This window comes from Zingiber officinale, chromosome 6B (assembly GCF_018446385.1).
Source record: "Zingiber officinale cultivar Zhangliang chromosome 6B, Zo_v1.1, whole genome shotgun sequence".
In the NCBI taxonomy this organism is placed as follows: domain Eukaryota; kingdom Viridiplantae; phylum Streptophyta; class Magnoliopsida; order Zingiberales; family Zingiberaceae; genus Zingiber; species Zingiber officinale.
Window position 1 is genome coordinate 115,231,382 of NC_055996.1, and position 17,443 is coordinate 115,248,824.

The following is a 17,443-nucleotide window of genomic DNA, read 5'->3' on the forward strand; positions in this document are numbered from 1 at the left end:
TGAGAGCTATTTTTCCCACCCCTTCTTACACATCCCTTCCCAGCCTCCACTCCAAAAATTACACTTATACCCTTTGTCATTTTTTTTAAAAATTTTGTTTGTTTATTAAAAAAAACAAACAAAATTAATAAAAAAAATTGCTGGGCCCGGCCAAATTTTTTTTAGTTTTATTTATTTTTTTATTGATTTAAAAAAAACAAAATTAATATAAAAAAAATGTTGGGGCGGTAAAAATTTATTTTAGCTTTGTTTATTTTTTTTATTAATTTTAGTTTTTTAACAAAAAAAAAAAACAAAACTAATAAAAAAAATATTGGGGGCGGCAAAAAAATTGTATATTGGGGGTGTGAAAATAAAAAAAAAATTGTTTTTTTATTGTTAACAAAAAAAATAAAACCAATTAAAAAAATAATATTGTTAACATAAAAAATTTATTTTAGTTTTGTTTATTTTTTTATTAGTTTTGTTTTTTTTTAACAAAAAAAAACAAAACTAAAAAAAAAATATTGGGGCCGGTCAAAAAAAATTGTGCATTGGAAGTGTGAAAATAAAAAAATTGTTTGCTTTTTTATTATTAATAAAAAAAATAAATTCAATTAAAAAAATAATAAATAACAAATAAAGTATAAAAGGGTATAAATGTGAATATCATTAAATTTTTGATGGGGCCATGGAGATGAATATGTCAGAGGGGTGGGAGAAACAAATTACATTTAAATACCAGAAAGTAAAGGAAAAGGCGAATCTAAGAACAAGACAGTGAGATCTTTTTCTAGACCAGGCTGGATCGTTTCCTTGAGACATAACTTTTGTGTTACATTTCCAAAGGCTGGTTCTGTAGTTAAGAGACCTTTCAGCTTCTTTTCTTCGGTCACAGTGAACTAACTCTCTGGCACCCATCCCCTTCTATATATGCAAAGAAAAATCATAGTCTTCGCTTATCTCTTTGCCTGCCGAAAAGAATCTGCTACAGCTGGTAATTATCTTCTTCTTCTTGGATGTTCAATTTATATTCCTCGCGTCTCTCTATCTTCATCTTCTTCCCTACACATCTGCAATTGTATGCCTACTTTAGGATGGAAGTGATTGGCACAGTAGTGGCCTCCCGATTCATTACATTAGTGTATACTTTCTCTGTTTTTACTTACACTGTTTTGCAGATCATGGCCGGGAATGTTCCTCCAACCATCCTGTTTAAGGACATATGCTCCTTGGGGCGGAAATCACACATTGCCTACATTGAAGAGATGTCTACCGCTCTGCAGAGTCTTGGCGTTCCTGCTAGCGTGTTCCAGCCTGAAACCTATCTGCTGCATGGCTACTTTGAAGCTATGTTCGCTAAGCTGCTCCGTCCTTTAAAGAACTACAATGATGCTGTTAAGTTAGAGCGTGTGCTGCAGATCGGTATCCATCACCACCATTTTGATAGCTACCGCACTGCATCACCCGACCAATTCTACCATTTCCTCCAGTTTTTGAGGACTCCCGCCGGTCAGAACGCCCTGTCTCTACTTGCTCAGCAGGATCGGCTCGCCCGGAGGGGAGGGGAGTACTTTACCGCGCAGGAGATGGGCTGGATCGCCATGTTTGAAGCCCATCGCAATGACCTCAATGGGCGGCTAGACGATGTTCGTCGTGATCATAAAGTTGTCATTAATGACCTTGAGCTTCAGCTGAGTGAAGCCCGTCACCAGCTTGAGACTGACTTGGCCCAGATCAAGCGGAAGCACTTTCCTGCGAGTCTCTACGCGCCACTCTGCGAGGTCGACTTCAACAAGGCTTGTTGGACTGAGTACACGCTCGAATGTCGTCGGCAGAAGCAGCTACCTGTTGTGATCTCCCTTTCTTCCGCCCATGATGCTGAGATGAAGTTTGGCGACCAGGTTGAGAAGCAACACGTTGTTGATTTCCTCGATGTCCGCAATCGCAAGAATCAGCTCCAGGATTACATCGGCCGACGGTCGACGAAATAAAATATCTCCCCGTGGATATCAGTCTCAGTTTAAAAACAAAACACCACATATAAACATTTTGAGCTAGGTTGGGGTTGTAGTCTTAGTCGCCCTGAAGCAAGTGCTCTTCTCCATTTCAAACTTTTTCTTCTAATGCTGACATGATTACATGCTTTGCCTTCTAATAGATGCTACTTTGTTGGCGCATGAGGTATGAACTGAGCTATTGCTAGATTATAGGTTAACGTTTGTTAGTCATGTTGCACTGTTATTTGCTATGGTGTGCATGGATCTTATATCCCACAAACGAGTATGATGTGACCTAGTGTCTAATTTATATGATTTTTTGGGCTTGATATTATGCTGAGTACTGGATAATGCATTCTGTTAGTTGATTTGTTTGACTGCAATGTTTGAATTTTTGTGCTAGTTGGAATTGTCCATCTAGTGTATGAGAATAGGGCATTTGACTGCAATGTTTGAATGCAATGCGATTATTATGTATATACTGCTATGTATTTGATTACTAATAGAGATCAATGATTGGGAAAAATTTAGATTTATTTTTGGGCTACATATTGATCAATCCAATCCATTGACCATTTGAAGTTTCGTCTCGGAACAGTTCAGTGATTAGCGTATGTTGAGGTTCGTATCGTTATAGCCTAGTTAAATGTCTCTTATATGCTCCCCTATGTGTAAAACGCCAGGCGAGCGTCTTTTGTCAACTAGATATGTAAAAAATGATAATTCCAGTTAATTTCATTGATTATCTCTGGCGATGACCGATTTGATTTTATGGAATTTTTTCACAGGTCATCGAGGTAAATCAGGAAGCGCATGCGACGACCAGTCCAGAAGTCCAGCATCCTTTGATTATACCTTCCATTTGGAAGAAAATTTCTTATAAATACATTGTAGTTGAAGCTCAAATCACGAGTACCTGAATAACAACTTAGATATCGTATCAAGACATCATAACCTTGGGGACATTCATTACCTGTAAGCTGCTAGATATACTTGTCAATCATTAATGATAATAAATTTTGTACTGCAACATTCATTACCGGTAATTGAATAAATGCTCATACTATATTTTTTTTAATCTGTTAAATTATATGGAATCAAAATTTAATTTCATTAGAATTTCAAATTGAACAATTAAACTTTTAATTTTTTTTTATTTATGATTTTGTTTTGAAAAGTCTTGCGGATAACAATTATCCTATTTTCAGTCTCTTTCAGTGTGAGTCATCGACATCGATGTTCAGTGTCGACTATGTCGATGTTCAGTGTCCACTATACTATGTCGATGTTCGGTGTCCAGCGTCCAGTGTCCACTATGTCGATGTTCAGTGTCCACTCTTCCACATATGACTGTGCCCACTATACTATGTCGATGTTCAGTGTCCAGCGTCCAGTGTTCACTATGTCGATGTTCAGTGTCCACTCTTCCACATATGACTTTGCTGGCTGAGAAGAATCTGCTAGGTATTCATCTATTGATTTATTTTTTTTTATAGGGCAATCCTCCCCTTCTTCTACCCTAGTTTTAGCATATGAATATCACTTTGCCTTTTGAGAAGAATCTCTTGCAGTTGGTATTCATCTATTTCCTTTGTTTACATGTTTGAATTTTTTTTAATTCTTTTTCCCTACATCTTATGTAATTTTCTACGCTCTAAAGATTATAATATAGTTGATGTGAAAAAGTTTTGTATGTGCCAGCAAAATAAAAACGAAATTAGCAGATTATATAAGTATTGCCTACAAAGTATTCTGTTTTTTTTAATGGAAATTTGACCACTCATATTGGATATGCATGATTTTATTAGACATCCTCTCTAAATAAGTATCCTCAATGCTTTGATGTGTTCTTCCTTTATTCTCTTTTCAGTATAAGTGTTTTGATGTTCCTTTACTCTTTTCAAACAGTCCCTGTGCTTTTAATTCGGTAGTATCCTCAATCTTTTGATGTTGTTTTGTAATAATGATGCAGCTAAGTATTGATTTGACCATTTATGGCTAGGTCAGATTTGAGCAAAACCCCAACACGACTCTGCTGACCAACAGTCCTGATCTATAAAGCATTCATGCTCAAGCATGCAGAGTTAGCATGTACAGAGTATAATACAGAGTATAAGATGATTTACTCTAGCCAACAAAACCAAGTGAATGACAATCGAATAGAATAATCATAATTGCTATAGATACTGCTTATAATTTTGCAATTTGTCAATGATAACTTCTATTATCTATAGGCATGAATCAAACATAAGATATTTCTAGTGTAGACTATGAAGAATGATTATATTCTAATTCCAGCTTTACCCAAATTTCAGATGATCAGTGAACATTCAGTGCAGAACTACGTAAAGTAATAGTCAATAGAAAGATTCATGGTGATATACAGCATCAAATTACAAGGCAGGCGCTCACCATTTAATCTTATCTTCAGAAAACACTACTTCCTCTTAATAAATCATGATAACAATCATTTCTGATGTTTTGACATTTTTGCAGTCTAAGCTTAGCGAGCGAGTAAAGCCTACCTCTCTGATGGCCTAGCTCTAAGGGATTTGACAAGTTTAGTTTTGTTTGCTTTTGTGGATTGATCTTGTTGCTTCGACAATGGCAAGTGTTCTGGCAGCATGTCTCAAGTCTCTATGGGATCCCATGACTCACCAGCTTGCATACATTTTCTATCTTGGTCGGAAATTAACGGAACTTGAGAAGAACAAAATGGCACTTGCCTCCGCTAAAGCTGATGTTTTAGTGGAGGTAGAAAATGCTAAGATCATAGGATGCACTCCTACAGCTACGGTTATCAATTGGCTACGCGAAGCTGATAATGCAGTAGTTGAAGCTGAAGATATTTGTTCAAATGCAAGAAGCATAATGGAAAATAGTACATGCTTCCGCATCAAGATAGTGATGCGGTACAAGCTGGGGAAACAAATCCTGAGGGCGAGTAAATTTTCTTCTGATGTCCAAGGGAGGAAACCAGGGGATTTGTTTGTTCCTCCTCCACCAGTTGTCGTGCTACCTTTTCCTACGTCACTAATAAAGAACAACACATCCTCTTTTCGTACATTAGAAAAGTTACGGAACTTCCTACAGGATGATAGCATCGGAAAGATTGGAGTTTGGGGCATGGGGGGAGTTGGCAAAACTAGACTCTTGAGAAATCTCAACAATGAACTCCAAGAAACTAAGCGTTTTGATGTCGTCATCTTTGTAACTGTTTCAAAGAACTGGAATAAGGACATGCAAAAATTGCGTAATGATATTGGGAAGGAGTTGTACATGGAACTGGAGAAGGACAATGTAAGGGCCTCGAGGCTATTGTATAAGAGGTTAATGCAGAAAAAGTTCTTGCTAATTTTAGATGATGTTTGGGACAAGATCAATTTGGAAAATCTGGGAATTCCTTCTCCTACCGAACACAAGGGGTGCAAAATAGCTATAACTACACGTCAAAGGGGAATTTGCAATGAGATGGAGACTGATGTGGAAATCATGGTGGAGGCTTTGCCCGATGAAGAGTCGTGGGACTTGTTTCATGAGAAAGCAGGTGGAAATATCCCCACGACAATTGAGAATGTTGCTCGTTCAGTGTGCAGAGAGTGTTGTGGTTTGCCACTTGCAATCATCACTGTGGGAAGTGCTTTGAGAAAGGAAGTCCATTTGGACCAATGGAAGCGAGCTCTAAGGTTGCTTCAAAAATCAAACTTTCGTTTTGAAAACATGGAGGATAGTGTTTTCGTACCACTGAAATTCAGCTATGATATGTTAAGAGATGACCAACTTAAAAAATGTTTTCTTTTTGTTGCGCTATTCCCTGAAGACCATGAGATTGCAGACCAAGACCTGATAGAGTACTGGGTAATGGAAGGGTATATAGAAGGTGCTGAAAGCTTGGGAGATGCTTATCAGGATGCTCATCGACTTTTGATATTACTGATCGACTCATGTCTGCTAGAAAGGAGTAGAAAGAAAGACATGGTAAAGATGCATGATGTCATTAGAGACATGGCTATAAAAATTACTTCTGATGGTACCGAAGAAGGTACAAAGTTTTGGGTAAAAGCTGGAATGCGACTGGAGGAACTTGTCGAAACAGAGGATTTGAAGGATAAGGATAAGATTTCATTGATGGAAAATAACATACAATTGATTGGAGTTGATTTATATTGCCCTAATGCCTCCACTTTGTTGGTTAAAGGTAATGTCATGTTGTATGATATACCAGAAAGATTCTTTCAATACATGAAGCTACTTTCTGTTCTTGATCTGTCAGCCACAAGTATTGAGTTCCTTCCTGAATCTATTTCTGTGTTGGTCAACCTCAGTGCTCTCATTCTCAAAGAGTGTGCCCGCTTAAAGAGAATTGATCGTGTCCAATGTCTAAAGAAACTCAGGTTCCTTGATATGAGAGAATCTGGAATCATTGAGCTGCCGGAGGGTATTGTGCATTTAACTGGATTGGTTTATTTTAAGATATCATGCACCTATCGCCTTCAGAAAATCCCTGCTGGACTGATTGCTCAGTTCTCTCACCTGGAAGACCTTGAAATGAACCAGAGTTTTTATTTAGAAGGATTGAAGAACCCACAGGAAATCATTAAGCAGTTCAAGCATTTGAAAAGTTTGAACAATCTCTCACTTGATTTAGAGAATGATAAACTTTCCTCTCTCCTTGAAACACACTGTAATTTGAATAATCTAGCAAGTTTTTATCTTAGAGTGGGGTCTGTTATGGCAACGTCAAAGACTGAATATGTTGCGAAAAAAGAGGGGCCAAGAAAACCGGAAAGAAGAGGAAGATGTTTAGACATCACCGGTGATGCCGCTTGCAAAAGACTTGCAAAATTTGCAAACAAGCTTTGCGTCTATCAGAACAGAAAACTCCGCTCAATATCTCAACTTGGGCTGGACAACCTTGAATGCGTTGAAGAATGTTGGGTGTGGGATTGCCAAGAGATGTGGAGTATAATTATTTCTGAGGAGCAAAAGGATAATACTTATCCACACTTGCAGCTCTTGCACCTTGAACGCCTTCCTAAACTATCGATTATCTTTTCTTACAATGTTGCTGCTGCTCCTAGCTTCTTTAATCTGCGAAAAATAAATTTGTGCGAGTGTAACATGATACCATTTGTCTTCCAAGAAGAAATGATCGATCAGCTTGGTTGTCTAGAAGAATTGGATGTCTCTAGCTGTCGGATCCTAAAAAGGATAATCGAGGGATATTTCAAGAGAGACGGAATGTGTCTGCCCAAATTACGGTGTATTTCGTTCTCACAATTGGGAAAGTTAGAACAGCTATGGTTCAGCGATCTGTCATTGCCTTCCCTTGTTGATATCAAAATCCATCGATGCCCTAACTTAAGGCCACCACGGCTAACCAATGAGCTTGCACCAACTTTGCTAGTTATTGAGGCAGAGGAGCAGTGGTGGGAATCTTTGCCAGAAGATGAAATATTTAAGTTACACTTTGCATCTATCTTGAAGCCAGTAACTGTTAGCTTCACACACATCTTCACATCCGTCCACGCTAGTTCTTCCCACTAGGTATGTCTATCTCATTTGTTCCTCGAGGAATGTTATGTTGGGTGCGGAAGTGTAGAAATTTGAGGAAAAGAGATTTTTTTATTGAAATGGGAGTTGCTACAGCACACTCGATCGTTTACAATTTCACTCTTGCTCACACCCTGATCTCAAGTGCTTGTCATGTTCGAATTTATAATGCAGAATGGAATTACATTAACATTAAAGCTAGTCAACCATATTGACCATGCAATTGTAGTTCTTCTATTTCTCAAACCTTGACTATGCAATTCCAGATTTCCAAATATTACCAATTAATACAATTCAATATCCCCTCTTAATTTATAATCGTGAGTCTTGAATTTGTTAAACTTTTCAATTGTAACAATTTTGGTCATGATGTCTGCTAGTTGATCATCCATCTTGGTAAACTCTATGTATATTTCTTCTTGATTAACTAAATCTCTAATGAAATAATGTCACAGTTCAATATGCTTGGATCTTGCATGGAAGACTAAATTCTTTGTCATTGCAATTGCTGACATGTTATCACAATGAATTATTGTTGACTCATCTTGCTTGAATTTTAAATCTTTCAAAATTCTTTTGATCTAAACAACCTCACAACTTGCATCTATTGTAGCTAATATTCTGCTTTTGCTGAAGATAATGCTATAGATTTTTGTTTCTTTGAACTCCAAGATATCACATTTGATCCTAGGCAAAAAAATATATCTAGAAATACTTTTTCGATCATCAATCAATCTTGCTCAATCACTATCTATATAACCAATAAGCTTGCAATTATTTTTTTTTTTTGAACTCAATGTCATGACTCTTTGTACCTTTAAGGTATTTTAAGATCCTTTTTGCTACTGTCAAATTAATTTTACTTGGTTCATTTAAAAATCTAGATAGCAAACTTACTGAATGTATGATATCCGGCCTTGTATTGAGATAGATCAAGGAACCAATTAATTTCTTGTAGAGAGTGGGGTCAACCTTTTCACTATTATCATTAATTTAAAATTTTTCATTTAAACCCATAGAAGTAGAGACTGGCTTGCATTGACTCATATTAAATTTTTTAAGAAGATCCTCAATATACCTTCCTTGAGATAGAAAAATGTTTCTAGGCCTTTGCTTGACTTGAATTCCAAGAAAATATTTCATAAGCCCTAAGTCTGTCATTTCAAAATCTTTCATCATTTTATTTTTGAATTCTTCCACCATAGCTTTATTGGTCCCAAAGTAGATGAGATCATCGACATAAAGACATACGACCAAGAAGTCATATTCAATTGTCTTCACATAGAGTGATGATTCACTTGCGCTTCAATCAAAGCCATTTTCGATGAAGTAATTGTTGATTTTGCTATTCCATGCTCGGGGTGCTTGTCGTAACTCATATAATACCTTCTTAAGTTGAAAAACCTTGGCTTCTTTCATTTTGATCTCAAAACCCTCAAGTTGTTCAACACATACTTCCTCTTGAATTTCACCATTCAAGAATGCAAATTTTACATCAAGTTGGAAAGCATTTACCTCCAAATGAGCCGCTAAGGCTAGAGCTGTACGAATTGTTTCTGTCCTTGCGACTGGAGCAAAGGTTTCTGTGAAGTCGATTTCTGGTTGTTGAGAATATTCTTTTCCAACGAGTCAATCTTTGTGTTTTTGAATTGACCCATCTTCATTGTATTTAATTTTAAAGATCCATTTACACCAATAGTCTTCTTTTCTTTGGGCAAGTCAAGAAACTCCCATGTTTTGTTTTTCTGGATTGTGGATAGTTCATCACACATCCAACATTCTTCTTTTGATGCTTCTTCAAAAGTTTGAGGTTCACAGGAGAATAACTCAACCTCAACATAATCATATATTTCACATAGTAATTTGATTTTTCTTGGCAGACTTTCTGAGTCACTTTCTTCATCAATTGTAGAAAATTCTGTTGTAAGAACTGGATCAATATTGTAGACTTGAGATGGGCCAGGTTGAGATGATTTTTGATTATCAAACCTCAATAATCCCGAGTTGACAATTTCTTTCCCTTTCTAATCCCAAGTAGTATTTTCATCAAAAATAACATCACGAGATATAATAAATTTGTTTGTTGATGGATCTAAACAACGATATCCTTTTGATTCATCACTATAGCCAATGAAAAGAAATTTCTAGCCTTTCTGACCTTTCTAATCAAACTTTTCATGATGTTGTGATGGTATAAAAAATGGTAATCCCAGTTAGTCTCATTGACTATTTCTGGGGGTGACTGGCTCGGCCCCACGGAAGTTTCCCATCTGCCACCAGGGTAAACAAATGATAATTCCAATTAACCTCATTGACTAGATGTTGTGATGGTATAAGTGCATATGCAATGTTGTCAAATATTCTGAAATGATCAACTCCTGATTTTTTCTTGTACCAAGTTTCATACGGTGTTTTATTTCTGCCAACTTTAGTTGGAGATCGATTGAGAATATATATAGTTGTGTGTATAGCTTATGCCCAATAAAGATTTGAAATTCCCTTGCCTTTTAGCATACTCCTTGCCATTTAATTTCTACAATTGTACAATTTTTTCTCTCGGCCATACCATTTTGTTGCGGGCATCAACTAACTGTCAATTGTCTTTTGATGCCATTGTCTTTACAATACTCCATGAATGGATTGTAAAGATATTCTCTATCTCGATCAGTTCTTAAAGTCTTCATAAGAAAATGACTTTGTCTCTCTACAAGTGCTTTAAATTGTAGAAATATAAAGAATGTTTTAGATTTTTGGCTGAGAAAATAGATCCACATCATTCAGGTAAAGTCATCCTGAAAGATAATAAAATATTTCTTATTTCCCGAGGTAGGAGTTTGCATTGGTCCACAAATGTTGGAATGAACAAGTTCTAGTGGTGCTTTAGCTCGCTATGACAACTTTGGAAATGAAAGCTTATGCATCCTTCCGTAGACACAACCTTCACAAACATTACTTGCTATTTGAATATTTGGAAGACTAATCATCATATTTTTCTCCTTTAGTAAATGAAGACCCCTCTTATTAAGATGACCATATCACAAATGCCATAGATGAGATAAATTTACATCCACAATTATTGTTTAGTGGCAATATGATAGAAAAAGTTTTGTTCTTCATTTCAACATTTGCCACAATAGTATTTTTCTTTTTATAAAAATTTTTGCACTTTCCAACATCAAAATGGATTGAAAATTCTTTTTTGAATAAGTTGTCCAATACTTAAGAGATTGTATGAAAGACAGTAATGAGATTTTTGTTACCTTCCTTTGTTTGGACAGCAATAGTGCCTTTTCCTTTTGCACTTCTATAAGTTCCATCATCAAGAATAATATCAAGAATAATACTTGAGCTAATATTTGGATTGAGCTCCACAAATAATTCTTTGTTTCCAGTCATATGGTTGCTAGCACCGCTATCCAAATACCATTGATGCTTTATACATAATCATGTTGAGAATAAAATAAAAACTCATATTCTTCTTTCGAGAAATTTGCAGCATCTTTTTCTCCTTGTTTTGAAACCATCAATCCCTTTAAGAGTGATTAGGAATTTTGCATCTTCTGCATTTATAATAGCAATCACTTGACTCATGATTTGACTTTTTGCAAATAATACAAGATTCAATATTATTAGATTTTTGTGATGCCTAAGCTTTCCAATTTGTCATCTTTTCATTCTTCCTCCAATTATTGGATTTTCCCTTGCTTTATTTTGAGCCTTCATTGCTAGAATCTCCATAATTTCTTAAAATCGTCGATGATTGCTTTGACTTGAAGGCTTATTTAATTGATTGAGCATCAGAATGATTGATTCTTTGTTCATGTGCAAGAAGTGAACCTGTCAACTCATATAGTCATATTTGACATATAAGAATGATTGATTCTTTGTTCATGTGCAAGAAGTGAACCTGTCAACTCATATAGTCATATTTGACATATAAGAATGATTGATTCTTTGTTCATGTGCAAGAAGTGAACCTGTCAACTCATATAGTCATATTTGACAAGTCCTTTGATTCTTCGATTGCGACAGTAGCATAATCAAACTTTGGAGTAAACGATTGAAGTACTTTTTCAACAATTCTGTTATCTTGAATCGTGTCTCTTGTCAGTAATTGAGATCCGTGATAAAAAAATCTTGTATGGTCTCTTGTCCTCCATTATTAAATTATCAAAATCTCTCCATAAAGTTTAGAGTTTTAATGCAATTGTCTTCTCTGTTCCTTGAAATTCTTGCTTTAATTTGTCAAGCCTCTTTGGTAGTCATGACACCAAAACTATGAGGAAAAATAGTTTTCCCAACTCCTTGTTAAATGTAACGCAATGTCATTGTGTCTTGCTTTTTTATTCTTTTGGTAACTTTTCATAATCTTTATCATCATTTGCTGGGGCTTTGTATTCATTGTCGTCAATAATATCCCTAAGGTCTAAAGATATGAAGAATGTCTACATTTGACTGCTCCATATTCGCCTTTAAAAATATGTACTTGGCTAGAAGAATATGTGAATAATGTAGATGCCATTTTATCAAGAAAAAGAGAAATTTCTACACGAGCTCTGCTGGAAATTTTCCTCATGCTGCTTCACCTTTTGATTTTTCAAAAATTCTACTCTATTTTCAAAGAAACCAGATTTTGGAGGACAATGGTGGCTTTGATACCAAATTTGTTGGGGACAGAAGCATAAAAATTTGAGGAAAAGAGATTGTTTTATTGAAATGGAAGTTGCTATCTCTTGCTCCCACACTGATCTCAAGTGCTTGTCATGTTCGAATTTATAATGCAGAATGGAATTTGATACATTGACATTAAAGCTAGTCAACCATATTAACTCTTGGTAAGTTACCAAAGAGATCTTCTTTTCCTATACTTTGATCATGCAATTGTAGTTCTTCTATTCCCCAAAGCTTGACCATGCAATTCCATATTTCCAAAGATTACCAATTAATACTATTCAATATGTTATCCTTCGTGTGGTTTCGTATGCTTGTTCAGTTTATCTATTTTTTGGTAACTTGGGACATGATCATATGTACTTTGATATAAATGCAGCTAGTCTAGGTTCTATGTTTTTTGCTCATTGCATGCACCTTAAGTATAGCCACTTGGCCCAACTCTTTTGGACCTAATCTTCTCCAGTCATGTTCTCTCGGCTGAGGTCCGAGTAAAATTTTGAAACAGACTTCATTAATATATTTGTCTTTATCATGTAAATTTGACATTGCTTGTAGGCACCAACACAAGATGTGGAGACCAGAGGAAGAGAAGTGGTCGTCAATCCTCTACTTATCATACTCGCCAATCAAGAAAGTTCCTAAAGTGTCAATCCAATCGGGAGAGGTCACTTGAAGTTTCTCCGTTTGATAATGAGGAATTTAATTACTTGATTCTTGTGGCTGCAAGTTCAGAAATTTCTCAGTACTCAATTGTGATACATAACGACGGAACATGCCACATGGGAGTTGATAATTTACTTGTGTTGGATTGTATTATAAAGACGGTAGATGGTTTACGTGTCTGTACTATAATGTCTTGAGTCAAGAGTATTGAGTCAAATTTAATTTTTTAAGTTTGCGTTTTGGATTGATGATGATTATCGAACTTTGTAATTGTCCATTACACTTCTAGAATGACAAGTTGATCTAAAGGATCTAGAAAAAAAGGATGATCGAGAAAAAAAAATTTTAATAAAACATTTTTTTGCTAGGTCACACCCTTCATTTTATTCTCATTAAAAAAAATTTATTTCAAAATTCCATCCGATTGAACACTCACTAGGTCATTGAATTCCATCCGACTGAACAGTGACTAGGTCATTGAAGCATTTTCACTTGAAATCTTTTGTGTTTTAATTTCACCTAACATCTACATTTAGAGAATTCTGGCTTTCTCATGATGGTTAAATAACTCATTTTGAATTGAACAAGTTAATCGTGGTATTAACTTGCTAAGGAGAAATTTACACACAATAAATCAATGTTAAAATTATCTTGGTCAATTTATACACTTATGTGTAATAAAATTAATTAATTTCAGAATCAACTTTGCTTGACGCAAGTTTACACTTAACAAATAGCAAGCGTTGAGATCGTGGAAAAGAACACTTGGATTTTCTTAAAAGTTGAAGATTCTTTTAGCGTTTTCTTTTATTTAACTCATTTAATTATTCTTTGTGAATCTGATCAAAATCTTGTTAGTTCATGGTTGTATCTATAAATGAGCTCTAAGAGTCAGATTTATATAGGGATAAAGAGATGAGGACAAACGATAGTATGAGACGGACGATTTGGGATAGAGGGCTTCAATAGCAAAGAGGAAAGAGTTATTTATTTGGTTTTTTTTTTTAAAAAAAAGCCGGAACGAATATTTGCCACTGTTGAAGGAGAGCATTTCTGCAAACGTGAGGCGGTGTGACCGTGTGAGTTGGTGTACAAGCTATATTTATAAGTGTTGGAGAAGAGTATTTATAATTACTCTAGTGAATTTAATATTATTGTAATTGTTTTAATTATATAATAGATATTTAAGATAGCTGTTATAAGTTAATTATCCTATAAGATTTTTTTTAAATTAATATAAATCATCTATTTTATTAAATTTAGATAATTAATTTTCACTATATATTATATTAATTATCTTAAACCTTTTATAATCTTTATTTTAATTTTATTTTCTTCTCTCTGTTCTATTTTTTATTATTTTTATCTCTATCATGTAATATCTATTTTTATTTTTTTCATTATTTAATTTATCCTTTTTATTTTTTCTCTCTCCTAAAGTATTGATATTTTAATGATTAGATAAAATCTAAATTAAAAAAATAATAGAGTAATTAATATAAAGATTTTTATGAAAAATATAAAATTTAAGATAAATTTTATATTCAGTAATGTTTCAACTTTTTAAAATAATTTTAATTACTTAAAAAAAATTATTAAAATTTTGATTAAATTCATAACAATATTTAAATATAATAACATTTTATCAATAATAATTTTGATTATAATAAAATAATTAATCAGCCAAGCTTGTCCGGAGGGGCGGGGAGCATTTTACCGTGTGGGAGATGGACTGGATCGCCTTGTTTGAAGCCGAGCGCAATGACCTCACTAGACGGCTAGACGATGTTCGTCGATCGTGATCATAATGCTGCCATTGATGACCTTGAGCTTCAGCTGCGTGAAGCTCGTCACCAGTTCGAGACTGACAGATGAAGGGGAAGTTCTCGCCTGCTGGTCTCTACACATCACTCTGAAATTTCGACTTCAACAGCGCGTGTTGGACTGAGTACACGCTTGAATGTCGTCGGCAGAAGGTAGCTACCTGTTGTGTTCTCCCATGCTTTCCTCCATGATGCTGTGCGGAAGTTTGGCGACCAGGTTAAGCAGCAACACATTGTTGATTTAATTTCCTCGATGTCGGCAATCGCAAGCAGCAGCTCCAGGATTACATCGTCCGACCGTCGACGGACTAAAATCTCTACCCGTGGACATCAGTCTCACTTTCAAAACAAAACACCATATATAAACATTTTGAGCTAGGTTGGTGTTGTAGTCGTAGCCGCCCTGAAGGAAGTGTTCTTCCCTATTTCAAACCTTTTCTTCTACTTCTGACATGATGATACGCTTTGACGCTAATAGATGACACTAAAAGAAAATTATTAGGTTTGATCGGATCAAGTAGATTAAATCAGATTATATTAAGATTTAATAATTATTAGAATAATTATGTTATAGTTATTAAAATAATTTTGTTATTTATTAATTGATCAATTGTTATACTATCTTTAGAGACAAATATTAATAAATAATAATAAGATTTATTATTATTATTTTTCTATTCTTGGTTGCCCTCTTTGTGAAGATCAGGCGAATAATGGAAGGTGAAAGTAGTGGGATTAGTGGGAGATTAGATCCTCACCCCCACCACTATAATGGAGTGGGGGATAATGGAAGGTGAAATTAAAGTAGTGGGATTAGTGGGGGACCAAATCTTCATCTCCATCACTATAAACAACCTCACACCTATCGAAGGGAAGGTTGGATCGTAATAGAAGACGGAACCTCAGCAGATTCGTGTTGTGTAAGGAAGAAGTGGTGTAACGACCCGACCCCTTGGGCGGCCCATTTGGCGGCCTCTTGGCGGTCCCTTAGGTGGCTCAACTGGCGACCCCTTATGTCGTCGACCGACAATCCTCGGTCATGCCGTTACTCACTATGTCTTCCCATCCCTTGGCCAGTGAATTTTTACCTTCCCCAGGATTCGAACTCTAGACCTTTTAGCAACTTAACTATTTTCATGCTATGTTATGAAATTTTATCTACTTGCCATTAGCAATTTTGTTTCTATCTATTCATGTAATTTTATGAAATTTATTCCTAATTGTGTGTTAACCATATGTAGCATCTGATAAATATTCAAGTTGTACCATTATGTATATATTTTTCTTTCTTTCAACGTTATGAAATTAAATATAAAATTTCAAAGCTTTATATATATATAACGTGTCCTCATTCTCAAAGAGTGCCCTCATTCTCAAAGAGTGTCCCCACTTAAGGAGTATTGATCGTGTCCAATTGCTAAAGAAGCTCAGGTTTCTTGATATGAGAGAATCTGGAATCATTGAGCTGCCGGAGGGTATGGTGTGTTTAACTCGATTGGTTTATTTTAATATATCATGCACCTATCGCCTCAAGAAAATCCCTGCTGGACTCATTGCTAAGTTCTCTCACCTGGAAGACCTCGAAATGAACAGAAGTTTTTATTTAAGAGGATTGCACAATGCAAAGGAAATCATTCTCGAGCATTTGAAAAGATTGAACAATCTCTCACTTGATTTAGAGAATGATGAACTTTCCTTTCTCCTTGAAAAACATTGTAATTGGAATAATCTAACAAGTTTTTATCTTAGAATGGGATATGTTATGGCACCGATTGAATATGTTGAGAAAAAGGAGGAGGGACGAAGAGAACCAGAAAGAAGAAGAGGAAGATGTTTAGACATCACTAGTAATGCCTCTGCTTGCAGAAGACTTTTAAAGTATGCAAACAAGCTTTGTGTCTATCAGAACACAGAACTCTGCTCGATATCTGAACTTGGGCTGGACAATCTTGAATGCGTTGAAGAATGTTGGGTGTGGGAATGTGAAGAGATGGAGTTTATAATCATTTCTGAGGTGGGAAAGGAGAATACTTATCCACACTTGCACCTCTTGCACCTAGAACACCTTCCGAGACTAGCGAGTATCTTTTTTTACCACAATGTTGTTGCTGCTCCTAGCTTCTTTAATCTACGAAAAATAAATTTGTGCAAGTGTAACATGATACAATTTGTCTTCGAAGAAGAAATGATCAGTCAGCTTGGTTGTCTAGAAGAATTGGAAGTCTATGGCTGTCCGTATCTAAACATGATAATCGAAGATTATTCAGAGAGAGACGGTATGTGTCTACCCAAATTAAGGTGTATTTCCCTCTCAGAATTGAAGATGTTGGAAGAACTATGGCTCATCAATGTCATTGCCTTCCCTTGTTGAGATCAAAATCCATCAATGCCCTAAGTTAAAGCCACCACGGCTAACCAACGAGCTTGTACCAACATTACAAGTTATTGAGGCAGAGGAGCGGTGGTGGGAATCTTTGCCAGAAAATGAAATATTTAAGTTACATTTTGCATCTATCTTTAAGTCATCAACTAAGCTCTACAGAGAGAGCGACCAAAGCGGCAAAGGTGTCCAATCTACCAATACCCAGGCTAGTTCTTCCCATTAGGTATATGTCTATCTCATCTGCTCCTCAAGGAATGTTATCCTTAATGTGGTTTCGTATGTTAGTTCAGATTATCTATTTTCGGTAATTTGGCACATGATCATAGGTTCTTTGATACAAATTAATGCAGCTAGTCTACCTTCTAGCA

At 35.6% G+C, this 17,443-nt stretch overlaps 1 protein-coding gene across 8 annotated transcripts; it reads left to right on the forward strand.

The window, feature by feature from the left end:
- The first annotated feature begins 772 nt into the window (after window positions 1-772).
- Window positions 773-13,149, forward strand: LOC121989081 (probable disease resistance protein At4g27220). 8 transcript variants are annotated; one of them, XR_006114164.1, is made up of 6 exons: window positions 773-976; window positions 1,161-2,954; window positions 4,295-4,379; window positions 4,476-7,526; window positions 12,156-12,367; window positions 12,762-13,149. XR_006114164.1 is itself a non-coding variant. In XM_042542900.1 (6 exons), the coding sequence occupies exon 5, from the start codon at window positions 4,584-4,586 to the stop codon at window positions 7,524-7,526; it is 2,943 nt and encodes a 980-aa protein (XP_042398834.1). In that variant the 5' UTR covers window positions 817-976; window positions 1,161-2,163; window positions 2,768-2,954; window positions 4,295-4,379; window positions 4,476-4,583; the 3' UTR covers window positions 12,762-13,149. The 8 variants fall into 8 exon arrangements, 5 of the variants coding, with proteins under 5 accessions (XP_042398834.1, XP_042398831.1, XP_042398833.1 ...); XR_006114165.1 differs by having other exon boundaries at window positions 12,163-12,367; XR_006114166.1 differs by having other exon boundaries at window positions 12,317-12,367.
- Window positions 13,150-17,443: the final 4,294 nt, after the last annotated feature.